This window comes from Strongylocentrotus purpuratus, unplaced genomic scaffold, assembly GCF_000002235.5.
Source record: "Strongylocentrotus purpuratus isolate Spur 01 unplaced genomic scaffold, Spur_5.0 spur5_scaffold_14, whole genome shotgun sequence".
NCBI classification, from domain to species: Eukaryota; Metazoa; Echinodermata; class Echinoidea; order Camarodonta; family Strongylocentrotidae; genus Strongylocentrotus; species Strongylocentrotus purpuratus.
In genome coordinates, this window is record NW_022145599.1 from 20,165,366 (window position 1) to 20,179,276 (window position 13,911).

The following is a 13,911-nucleotide window of genomic DNA, read 5'->3' on the forward strand; positions in this document are numbered from 1 at the left end:
ATTCCTGCAAAGTTCTACACAATTTGAGGTTGGCTACAAAAGGAACATAGTACCTTTAAAGGGATTGGGTATCTTTGCCTCAGATTCTCAACAAAATCCTGGATTTATTAGCTCATGCTGCGATCATTTTTTTCCTCTCTCTCTTATCCTCAAGCGAAGTTTTTATTTCCATAATTTCAATACATATTTACATTAATTACTCAATGATTGAGTGAAACATAACATAGGCTAACAATCAAAGTAAAAGTTCAACAATTAATTCTTCCAGCTTAGTATTATTTTCTTTGCTAACACATTCATACCTTAAAAATAGTCTTAGCAATGACTTGAATTAAAAAAAACAAAGAATGTGGGTATTAAACAGTACCATTAACAATCTTTTTAAAGTAACATTTATAAATTGCATATTGCGCATAATTTAAAATAATATTCAGGAGAGTATATTTCTTGTTGCATGTCCTTACCTACAACTAATATCGTTTGGTTTATTGGTATTTCTATTTGGAATAGGCCTAAATTAAATATCAAATTACATATTATTTTCCAAAACAAAGTCGCATCCTTGCAATATAACATAAAGTGAAACGTTCAGTCAACTTGTCCACAAGAGTTGCATAAATAATTTTTCACAATTTTTCATTTATATAAGTTTACTTTTGAGGCATTAAACCTGTGAATCATCTTGAAATTAAAATTTCCAACTTCATTATTACGAATTTGCTTTAATTTAAATGAAAATACATCCTTCCAAACAAAGTCATTATCTAAATCTAGAAAGGAATTCCAAAAATAATTTGTTTATACCGACTTCTTACGTATTAACACACGATAGAAATCTCTCACTTTCAAAACAAAATATCCACTTTGCCCCCTGTTTATATTTCTATAAGATTCTAAATATCAAATTCATGTTCAAAATCTTTCTTTAATTGTGTATACTTAAAATCAAATAAGAGCTGTTGTGATTTCACTTTTGTATTTATTGCAATCATATTTATACACCTTTAGTAGGTTAGTCAGGAATCCCATGACTTTTACAAGCCGAGCGCCTGTCTGATTTTCAAGATATTATAATTGGAACTAGAATTGTAAAAAAAAAACTATTTGCCACACAGTTAAACATGTATGAACAGCTTTGTTTATACCACTACAGTCTATTGGGAGAAATGAGTATGGTTAAACCGGTCACTCGAAGATTTTTACTTTTTTGAATTACACCATATCATAGACACTGATAACACGTAGGGCCATGCATCTCAGATAATGTAGAACTGGAAACATTGTTAAACAATGCCTTTAAGGTTCAATATAGCCGAATTCTACGTCACCTTTAATTGCATTAATAGATTTCTTGCCGGGTTTTCTTTATCACCTCAATAACGACTAAACAAATAAAATCAGTACTTTTTATATGCAGAAATTGTGTTATTCTTGTGACAGGCTTACAGTAATAACAAAATATTACTTATTTTACGGATGTCAATATCACATGAGACAAGAATAATCTAGATCTTCCACAAATATATCCGGTATATATGTCAATAATACTGTATAAATTAAAAAAATATAAAAAAAAACAAGTTAATGCTACATTAAGCAAAGACACTGTACATAATTTCTACAACTATTTTCTAAGTTAAGAAAAAAAAAGAGAACAACCGAGGAAAATACCAACAAGAAAAGAAATTCGATAATTATGTTAAAGGGTTATCCAACCGGCCTTGCAATAAGTTTATTTGTATGAAAGCGTATCTCAATTGGCAGATTGGTCAGTGGATTGTGACGTACGTATAGTGACTGTTAACTCTCCCGTTTGTCGTGTACAAAAATATCATTATATTCCTGTTTTTTCGCCTAAGCGCCTTCTCCCTTGGGGCACTATTCAAAATATATTATGGATACCATATTGTGTATAGGTCCTCTTAAGGTAATAGACCATCCTGTGTCATAATTGTTGGCATTTGTTGTAATAGTCATTTTGTGTTGGAACAAATGGGAAAGTTGCCCGATACCATCACAGAGACATGACATCACAGAGACATTATGGAATACTTAAAAAAGAGTGAGTCCAGTATACAAAAAGCTGTAGTACGGTTCGTTCACAGAACGAAACGGTTCCCTATCAGGAAGTAATACCTCCCTTGATGAATAGTAAAACATAATACAATACTATAAATATGCTAAATTACACTAGTACATTAAAAATATAATAACATAATGTAATAAGAAAATAAAATAAGAACAGTAAAACATACAATATTATAATATGTTGAATTACACTCAGTACATTAAAAATATAATAACACAATGTAATAAGGAAATAAAATAAGAACAGTAAAACAATATTATAAATATGCTAAATTACACTCAGTACATTAAAAATATAATAACATAATGTAATAAGAAAATAAAATAAGAAAAAGTAACAACAATGATAAATGGTATGATAAGATTATTTAATATAGAGGCTTATGTAGGTAATATCTTATATACATATTTATGTATGGTGTGTATGTGATATAACAAATAATCTGCACGTACTGTTAAGAAACACTAACAAAGCCCATGAATGTTTTGCTTACGATATTATTTTTCGATACTATCTTAAAAGATAGATAAATATAAAACGAAATAAATATATTTTTCAAAAATACAAAAATAAAAGATATAACACTTGCCGTAAAGTATTTTGGTGACAATAGTCAAATTACTGACTAATCGCCAATAAACCAAAACACAACAACATTACCGATCAAGCCAATTTGAAGAGCCCATATCTACCGGTATAGTGATTATAACTTTAAAAAATTCACAACTTGTTCATTTTGTTCATTACAACTTCATTCAAACCTTCACCAGTCTACTTCTCTGATTTTCTCCTTTCCTCTCGAGTTGTTTGATATCAAGATTGGATTTCGATCCCTTGAAAGGTATTTAAAAATACGTTGTACAAAACAAAATAGGCCTGTAGTCTTGCCCGAAATAGTCGTTTTGGTTTTCAGACTCGTCCCCTTCCCTCCCCCCCCCCATAAAATATAGCAAACCATTTACCAAATGTAACAGCCTAGTTAAAAGAAAACCATATGACTAAACCTTTTCAAAAGACGAAAAGCTAAAACAATTTTCGATCAGGAATGGGTAGTGATTTTGTCAGAGACCCCAGAAAAGGGGGACGTCTGAAAGTAGCATACCCCTGAATTAAAGCGGGTCAATAAAAAGCCACTTCGGCAGGTACGTAGCCACGGGGGGGGGGGGGGGGGGGGGGGGGCACGAGGGGACACGTTCCCCCCAAAATTTCCAAGATCGGTTGAAATTTGTTAGACCCCTCCCCAGGACGTCGATCAATTACATGTATGTGCCCCCCCCCCCCCTACATCAAAGTCTGGCTACGGGCCTGCACTTCGGAGATACTATCTGCATGCGCATGGGCAGATGAAAGGTCATTGGAACAAACTCTCATACGATGGGGAAACATTAGAATGATGTTTTCTCCATTTTCATCACTGGGTTTGCCTGCATGTATATTAGCATGACCAGAGTTAGGTGTTTAATATCCTCATCATTTCTACAATTTACCATGTGATAAACATAATATCCTATCTTACCCCATCTCTTTCTAACGTCATAAAATTCAAATGAAGATTTTTCAAATTCCACATAACAAGTCTGTATAGATTCTATTGAATCCCAGAGCTTGCAATTTAATGGCTTTTCAGACAGGGAGCAAGGTTAATACGAATGTCTCTCCACTGTCCTCCAAGGCTATACAAAAATTGAATTGATGTATTAGGCAAATTCAATGTACCATCCATATGAAGAGTAAAATAATGTTATAAAACGAAAACAAAATAATACTACCAATAATTTAACAGGGTGACCCGTAAAAGCTAAAACGCTAATTATGGGGGCCCATTTACAAAGTCATTATTAATTGTTTCTTCATTTAAAGATACAAAATGATAACAAAATAATTTTTTTAAAATGTCAGCTCCAAAAAAGTATCTTTTAAATACTTTGATGATAACAACATAAGGAAAATAATACTAATAAGAAGTTAATCAATATGCTTATCAATTTTCAAGGTATACGTTATGATATCCTCTTATTGGCTTTCAGTAAATTTCTAAAAGAAATGATGACACAATGCAAGAAGTATAATTGTATATTTATTTTGATGTATTTACGTAATATTCCGAGAGAGGAAGTTTATCATTATTCTGGATAATGTCAACTGCTAACAGACAATTAAAATTTATCGATAGAATAAGCATCATTTCAATCATTTAGTTATCACATAATAAACGATAGAATATGAAACATTGGCTCGTATTAGAAAAGGGCTGGAGCAGAAAGGGTTTGGAAGGGGCTTTTGGATAGTGCGTATGTAATATTTTCGTAATATTTTGTGATTTATTTCTATGTGTAATCATCTATTTCTGGACCTCTAGGAAGAAAGGAGTCATTTTAATAATGGCTCTGAAAAGAGCATTCCAGCCGTTTTTCAATTCTTGATTTGTATTATATTTGTAAATTGTATTATCGTATGTATTTGAATTTGTATACGGAAAATAAAACCAAACCAAACCAAGAGAGATTCATGTATACACCACCCTCCAATAAAGGTAATATAGAGTGTGAGATGGATTATAGCGATACTTTGACAAAATACAACTTCTTGTGAGAAGCCAACGCGAGCATGTCTGGTGAGAGTAAAACCAAGTAACCCCGACTAGAAACAAGTTCAATATTGAGTAAATTGAACTCAACTCTTTCCTTCAGGTTCAGACCATCAAGGTCATAGAGCCTGATCACCACTTGATCATTTGTAGGTCTAACACTCGCTACATACACCCTGTCCTGCTCATCCAGGGCAGCAAACAGATGGACACCGTTTGGAGCTTGTAGAGACTTACCAGCATTCCCATCCCTGTCATAGACCGTCACCACGCTTGGACGGGAGTGATGACATGAACTCGTGACGATCAAACCCGACCTGGTAGCAGATACCTGGCCCGTAATGTTGTGTTTTGTTGGAACAGTGTGCTTGAGAGTGGATCCAGTCGGGTCATAGATATGGACTTGCTTTTGATCGCTGGCGATGAGGATTTCATCTGATGGACTTCTGTTTAGTATGTGTAGGCCTGTGCTGTTTGGACAGGGGATGGTTGATTTCCTTGATCCATTGGGAGAATATGTGTATACTTCTTTGCCAACCGTCGATATGCATACAGACCTGTCTTGTTGAAAAACAAGATTATAACACATCATGTTACTTGGTATGTTTGCATACTGCTGCGTTTTACCAGCTGAATCAATGATATCTATACCATGTGCACCATTATATCCGATAGCCACACTGTCATCAGAGTATGGGGTCATTCCCCACATGTGTCCCCGAAGATCTACACACTGAATGACTTGCAACTTGGGAGCTGATCCTGAGATGCTCCCGAGATTAAGACGAGTATCATCTGCAGGCTTGAACCTCTTCTCCTGTGCTTTCTTCGTAATGGCTGCCGCAGAATTGTGATCAGTAGCCTCCTTCAGCATGGCATCAAGCTCCTCACAGAGCAAAGCATGAGCAGACAGACTGTCTGTCTCAAGATGACCCAGTCTGTCATTGGCCACCAGTGTTCTTGAACTACAAATACTCTTGATTCTCTGTCGATCATTGGTTTTCAAGACGTTGAGGTCGTCATCGAAACTCCGCTTTACTACATTGATTTGCTCGATGAGATTTCGATGATTATCCTCAAGCACTTTTGCCTTGATGCTGTAAGCTTGACTGACATCGTCCAGTAGTTTCTGCACGGCACTGTATACTTCGTGGCGTTGTACTTCCACATTCTGAATGTTTTTTTCCAGTTCTGATTTCTTAGCGGCACAACGCTGGACAAGGTCGTTCACCTAAACAAAACAAATAATAGAGAAGTGGAAAAAACACATTTTAGAATGAGATGTAGTCTATGCCTCAGCCAGTTTCGTAATGTATGCACATACCTTTAAAGACTAAGTCCACTCTAAAAATAATTTGTATTTAATAGATGCAGAAAAAACAAGAGAAATAGAGCAAAACAAATTTGAGTAAAATCGGATAACTCATATTCAAGTTATGAATTTTTGAAAAAGTATGACAAACTATGGAACAATGGAAATCACTACACAAATTGCCAATTTGGTTATGAGTCTCAGACGTCATGTCCTCACTATTTAACAATTGCTTTATTTATTTTAATCCCATTAATTTCCCTTTTTATCCCCCATAATTTGATTTCCCCAGGCCTTCGTCCAGATTAAGTGATTTGTGTGCATGAAATTTCACAAAATATTTCATGAACTTTGAAGAATTGATACTTTTTTCTGGATATTGTATATTCATGATTATTGATTTTTATATAAATAGTTTATCAAAATTCACATTTTTCATGATTAAACCGGGAACAAAATAGTGGATAGTGATGCAATGACGTCACAGACTCATGAGTGAGTTGCCAATTTGTCTTGTTTTTTTTTTGTCTAAAGTTTAACCATAGGCTTACACTTAATTTTATTAATGTGTAAGTGAGGGTAGCGACCAATATCTGACAAAATTTAGATTTTGGAATGGTTAAACTTTACATTTTTTGAGGATTTTCGACTGATTAAGCTTAACTGCAATTTATTTTTATTGTCAAGGGGCAGGGGGTTACCCCAGCACTCTGATAGATAGGAATATATTCTCCCATGCTAGCGGTGTTTATATTGAAGACAGGGTTTACAAACATAACAAACACCGGGACTATAAATATTCGAGGGAGCGTAAGGACCGAGTGGGGGAAATTTTGATTTTAGGATGGTGAAAAGTTACTTTTCAGAGCACTTGAACGCTTTTGATGCGAGGGGGCCCCAGAGGGCTGAAATCAATTTTGTCCCCCACTTTAATAATGCGGGGACATCAAACCACTCTGCCTCCCCCCTCCTCCGGTGCCTATGATACCTTCCCCTATCCGAATTATATGAGTACCACTATTGCCTTGTCAGGCCTTAACCAAACGCAATTATCTTTTGTTAAATGAACCCACTTACCTTAAGACGTAACTGCTGCTCGAAGTCAGCCTGATTCTTGATGCTGTGATATTGATGACCGACGATCACGCACTTGTGACAAACATGGACCTTACAATCCTCACAAAACATATCTTTGTTCTCTTGTTTGTGGATGCAGCACTTCTCGGGTAGATGACCAATACTGGCCTTCCCGTTGATGATATCCTGTGTGGATACAATCTCGTGATCTTCAAAGACTGTAAGATGTTGATGACAATCCAGACACTTATTACAAATGTAGTTATTACATGTACAGCAGAATGAGACGGCATCTTGCTGAAACTTGCAAGCAGTGCATTTTGGACGCATCTCAAGGACAGCGTTCATTCCTCCACACTTGGCGTGGTAATCGTCTACAAGTCCGTTGACCGTCACGTTGGTGAGGAAATCATCGACACGCTTCGCAGACAACTTGGTGATCTTCCTGCAAAGAGGACAGAGCATGTGATCGAGATCCTGGTGGGACAGGTCATAGTTCTTGAGACATTTCCGACAGAAGGTGTGTCCGCATGAAGTCAGGATGGTTGCTTCGTCAAAGATATCAAGACATAGTGGACACGTCAGGTTGTGTGAAGAGCTTGGAGCTTTCTCTTCCTCAGTCTTCTCAGCCATGGTACAAATATCGGCTTTCTGACTTATTACAAACACGAGCTCAATCTACGCATATATCCAATAACCAATACAACTTAAAAGTGTGATCAGCTAACTTGTACTAGAAGCCAAAATCAGTTCATGTAAGCACAAACTCTATGCTTTGACGTAGTAGATTTTACCAATATCCGAAGTTTTCGCAACAGGTGCGTCCTACCAAGTTCTCACGTTACTTTAAAATATGTGTCGAAAGTGGTGAGCCTAACTTTGATCAAAAGTACTATTATCAATTATCTATTCACAATGTCTACCTGAATACAAGTATGGTTATAATAGTAAAATCACACTTGAGGAGATATCCTGTGAATACAATGCAGTTTGTGCATATAAATAGAAGTGGGTTTTCCCACAGAGATCACGCGCGGCGTATAAGCACCTTTGAACTTCATGGCGGTATTCATCATTATTTTTTTTCTATAGAGGGCGACTCATTTAGGCTTTCAGTGGTGGATTTAATATTATGTTAGAGATCCCCTCTAGTAGAATCCGGGACAATAGAGCATTTTTTTCTTCATTATTATGTTTTGGAAGGGTAAAGGATCAGGACTACATTTATATTTTACCCCGTCTTTCTCCACTATTCTTCATTTATTTCCCTTCCACTTCTCTTTTTCTAAATATCTTTCTCAGTCAATAATTCAAATTCTTGCGTAGAGATTGCTACGAGTACGAGGCTACAACCTTCCTTACAATGTATAATTTGCATGAACAAATATTTCACCACTTCCTCTCTTGCATGGAACCTAGAACGTAGGTCCATGAAATAACGAATCTGTCGGATATAAGTTTTTAATCTTTCTTTCTCTCTCTGTCTCTCTCTCTGTCTCTCTCTCGCTCTCTCTGTCTCTCTCCCTCTCTATCTCTCTCTCACACACACACACACACACACACACACTTTTTTTTGTTATAGTAATTTTGTTTTATTCCTTGTCAAGAACATACAATTGAATATAATAAATAAACGTTTTCAATATTAATTGCTTATACATAAAAATAATTTGACAAGAACTCATTTGCAGTATATATATATATATATATATATATAAGCAAGAAAGTGAACAAAGTAATTTTGTAGGCCTATTTTTAGTATATTGGGTATAAATGTATTTTACAGATATCATCCTCATGCCATTAAAGCTAGATGTATATCATGCCGATACCCAGAAAGAGTGCATATGCAAAATATCTAGAAAGCAACTTAAATAATCATGGCAGTGATTGAGAAAAAGAGAGAGGGAGAGCGAAAGAAAAAAATTACGAGACATGAAAACAGCATTCTCTATGGATTGAATTTACATATATAGCAAGCCTTAGATGTTGTTATGCAAGGCAAGCATATAGTAAGCTATCGAGTTGTCAAGAGAACTACTGTTCAAGATATAGGCCTATATAGCATCAGATTTGTCGTAAACTGTCCTTTTCTCTTGCTTACATGCTCTCTCCAATTTCCTCTCCCATCCCTCTCTCTCTCTCTCTCTCTCTCTCTCTCTCTCTCGCTGTCTCGTTGTTGCTATGTCAGTCGAGCATGTGGTAAATTTTTTGAATTGTCAAGAGAATCATTGTTCAAGCAGTTCATATATTCAATTTATCTTCCTCGCTTACTTCACTTTCCCCTCACACATCTTCCCCTCTCGCACACATCTCCCTCTCTCCCTCCCTCCACCCTTTCTCTCTCTCTCTCTCTCTCTATCTCTCTCTCATATCTCTCCCCTCCCCTTTCACCCCTCTCTCTCTTTCCCCGTCCCTCTTACACAGAACTGCGTTCTAGTTTTCAGTTTTCATATTACCGTTTATTTTGGCATGGCATCATATTCGAATTATATACTCTTTAAAGAATTTTTATATGTTATAGCCTTACTTTATTATCTTTGCTCAAATTAGTTTTGCGTTGATAATAAACCAGTCGTTACCAATAGTAAATATTGGCCCCTACATGTATTCGATAATAAATCTGACTCATAGACTCGAATTAGAATACATTTCTATGTTGTCATAGAAACGAGCTTATAAACAATCAAAAGATTTGAAACACTCATGATGAAAGGGAATGTACAAGTACATCAATTACATGTAGAATACACTTGCTGAAGTTTAAAAAAAAATGCCATTTAAATACACCTGTTATCAAACTGTCAGTGGTGTTTATTGGCAGATGGCATACCGACTCGATTGCTACAAAAAAGATCAAAATTGCATATCTGAATAATAATGATCTTCGACTTCTGACAATCAAGATATATTTTTGATACATCATAGACGGAATGCATTATAAAAGTAATGCAGAGATTGTATTTGCGGAATCTCTGTATGGTGATTATTATTATTATTATTATTTATTAATACGATGCCATTTGTATAAACTATTCTGTTTGTTTTTAAATCAACATTACAATTCTTTTAAGCATAATGATTGTATCAGGATATATCTCCCAAAAAATAATAGTAATAAATCATGGTGATAACGTCAATAACAAAAGGAGTGGTTTTCGTTTGACTTAAAAGAATGAAACCTCGGTGAATTAAACATTAAATCACTGAGAAAATATTTTATAGCATGGGGTGTTGATATAATTATGCATACACTGATATTGCCTCCTATTTGTATGTGTTTAGTGGCAAAATTCTCAGACCGATATATCTGCTGAGAAAACATGACTATATTTTAGAAATCAAATCGCTAGACGTTTTTTTCAAAGAAAATTGCAAAAAGGAACGCAAATTGAATTTATGTGAATACAATGCCCCCTTTCCAATAGGAAATGTTCAGAATATACCATCACGTGTACTTATAAATATAAAGTAGTGATATTAGGTTTATACAATTCTCTTTATACTCTTTGTATAACATTATTTATAGCAATATTTACAATATCTCAAAAATACTGCCCAGCATAAGAAGATTAAGTTTGAAATATACTGTATCTATTTCCCTCATATCTATCTGTAAATGGCGATGTACATTGCAGAAATAATTAAACAAAATAGAATGACTGCATTTGTAAATATACATAATAAGATATTTTCTATTACTGTTTTGAATGAAAGGAAGACATACCAATTATTACAATCTATTTTAAACGAAGCACAACATTAATGATTAGAACATAATTTATTCAAAACCAATACCTACGTGTAAACTTCGTACCGTTATCATAATATTCATTTTCTACATATGATATAATGTAATGATTCATTTACACGTTTTTTTATGACCCAAAATCATACTATCTAGATTTTAATTTACCAATACAGCGAAATATCTATAATTCTAAGTGGCTTCTTTATTAAAGTAAATTCCATGATGAAAATTCGGGGCCCCCCTTAAATGGATAAAGATATAGAAACGGTTCATGAAAAAATGATTTAGATCCTGGGGCCATTTTGTAAATTACCTATGTTTTCAATTGCTTTCTCACAGGGTATGACGTAAATTGCTTCTAGGGATTAGCTTAAATCAGTGACAAGATTGGGTCCTGTCATTATAGACCCTGTCAGAAGTGAAAAATGGATTAGATGATTTTTGTTTTTGATTTTTTTAAAATGTATTTCTAATCTTTTGTCAGTGTAGCCCATTCACCAATAAGTAGTGGTCTTCCATGGGGCCTATATATTATATATTAAAGGAAATATTACAAGCCATAGGTTACAAAAATATAGATTAAATGCCATTGTTAGTGTCTGTCTAAGGAGTGAAAAACTCGAAATCTAAAACCTTGAAAATCAAAACTAGCAATCGACTAGGTGACATCATCTTATGATTGTGGAATACGCATATTCAAAATGACTTTGAAATAATTAAGAACGGCTCAACGTCTCAGCTATATAGGCGAGCCGATTTGGGGTAAACGTCTTACTAAGTATATAGGTGAAATGCGATATAATAAGGCAATCGTAGGAGGGGAAGGCTTAGGGATAGAGTCTTTGGTGGGGGTCGTGTTGTTGGTCCCCTCCCATCTCTCGCCTTTTCCCCTCTCCAACTCGACTCATAGCTGGTCAATATATATTTAAAAAAGAGAAAAGATACAAGATTGATCACACCTACCATTATTACTTTTCTGGAAGAGATTATGTCTTTAAATGAACCAAACCTTTCATCCCTAATATTCTTTTTAAGAATTATGCTGATCATATCAAAACTAATCTGAATACATCATTATCTGGGATCGTGTTTTCATCCAAAATTGATTTCTCTCAATTATTTCTCTATCCCTTTCTCTCTCTCACTCTTTCTCACCCCTCTCTCTCTCTCTCTCTCATTCTCTCACACTCACTAACATAGTAATCTTTTATATCTTTTAAAGACCCTGTCGGAAGTGAAAAATGGAATAGATGAAATATACATCAAAGGAGGCTTATTAGCCATAGATTACAATAATTTCAAGTATATGCTACTTAAATTTCCGTCAGAGGAGTATATAACAGCTCTCTGACAACTAGAAAAATAAAGCTTTGAAAATCGGAAGTTATCGACCTAAATACTTTACTTTTTAAATACTTTATATATTCTACGTTCATACAAAGTTGTATCTTTAAAGTCTTTAATCATATAACTTGACTGTAAAGTCTTCGTAGTGCCAGGAACGATCAAGTCCAAAATTGAAGCAGGACCATCATTACATGGAATAATTCTTTTTCGATTTCACAATGAACCTTTTCATGGTTATTGCCTTTGTCCTTCATTTTGAGCAAAGAATACAAGTGAGACGTCACAGTGGTGTTGTGGAAAGAAGGAGAAATGAACATTGGCTCTTTCCTGCCGAATGAGTGCAGAATAGTGTTATCTGGAGACAAAGAGTCGGTTATGTTGACATCTTCGTAAGATAACGCTCTAGCACAAGAATGGGTTCTAGCTTTTACTGTAGTCATTTACTTCAGTCCGCTGAATAATCCCCAGAAATTCGAATTCCCGTCACCGGCATTGTCTCCGCCTTCCGCACCGGTCGTCTGCGTTTTATTATGTTCATGTCCATTGGCAGTCATGACGACCCCTCCAGTCTTCGATGAATCGTTGCCGTCCACTGTCACATACGGAATGCTTCGCGTTGAACCGCTATCGCCCGATGACGCCATTGATGCAATGCCCGAGTCGGAGGACGACGGTGAATCCCGTCTCAAATTCGTTGACGATTCGTCGGGCGACGGCAGCGCTGACGATGTCTGTTGTGATGGTTTGGTCTTGACCTCGTATGAGCCCTTGTTCTGGGTCGAGCGCCGGAAGAGCCCGAGACGACCCGAGACGCCGGCGGAAGGTAGTTCTTGCGGTTCCTCTGACCCCGGAGTGGGGGGCCGGGTGTTTACTATTCTCACCATTTCTACAATTTACCATGTCATGAACATAATCCTATCTTACCCCATTCTCTTTCTAATGTCATAAAATAATGTCATAAAATACAGATGAAGATATTTCAAATTCCACGTAGCAAATCTATAGACTGTATACATGAAATATTTAAAGTGAAATAACTATAACAGAATTGCAGTAACAGTTTACAAAGGTATCATAATATTCTTACATTCCTTATTGGATGTTTAGTCAAGAAACGGAAATTCCAACTCTTAAACCAGGCCTAATTTTGTTAATGCATTATTCTTCTCTATATCATAGCCAACTCATCTGTTCCCAGAGCTTGCAATTTAATGGCTCTTCAGACAGGGAGCAAAGTTAATACGAATGTCTCTCTACGGTCCTCCAAGGCCATAACAAAAATTGAATTGGTGTATTATGGCAAGTTAAATGTACGATCCATATGAAGAGTAAAATAATGTTATAAAACGAAAACAAAATAATACTACCAATAACTTGACAGGGTGACCCGTAAAAGCTAAAACGCTAATTATGTGGGCCCATTTACAAAGTCATTATTAATTGTTTCTTCATTTAAAGATACAAAATGATAACAAAATAATAAAAAAAAAATATCAGCACCAAAAAAGTAACTTTTAAATACTTGATGATAATAACATAAGGAATAAAATACTAATAAGAAGTTAATCAATATGGTTATCAATTTTCAAGGTATACGTTATGATATCCTCTTATTGGCTTTCAGTAAATTTCTAAGAGAAATGATGACACAATGCAAGAAGTATAATTGTATATTTGATGTATTTACGTAATATTCCGAGAGAGGAACTTTATCATTATTTTGGATAATGTCAACTGTTAACAGACAA

The 13,911-nt window shown here is 35.2% G+C and overlaps 2 protein-coding genes across 2 annotated transcripts in view; both read right to left on the reverse strand.

Moving 5' to 3' along the window:
* Positions 1-4,644: 4,644 nt before the first annotated feature.
* On the reverse strand, positions 4,645-8,023 carry LOC100888897 (E3 ubiquitin-protein ligase TRIM71). The gene is made up of 2 exons (XM_003726714.3): positions 7,066-8,023; positions 4,645-5,907 (listed from the first exon to the last, which is right to left on the reverse strand). The coding sequence occupies exons 1-2, from the start codon at positions 7,696-7,698 to the stop codon at positions 4,645-4,647; spliced, it is 1,896 nt and encodes a 631-aa protein (XP_003726762.2). The 5' UTR covers positions 7,699-8,023.
* A 1,810-nt stretch (positions 8,024-9,833) lies between these two features.
* Positions 9,834-13,911, reverse strand: part of LOC591753 (formin-like protein 3) — a 67,149-nt gene continuing 63,071 nt past the window's right edge. The window contains exon 26 of the mRNA XM_030984420.1: positions 9,834-12,968. Within this exon, the coding sequence (XP_030840280.1) occupies positions 12,604-12,968 (365 nt within the window). The 3' untranslated portion in view covers positions 9,834-12,603. The remainder of the gene's footprint in view (positions 12,969-13,911) is intronic.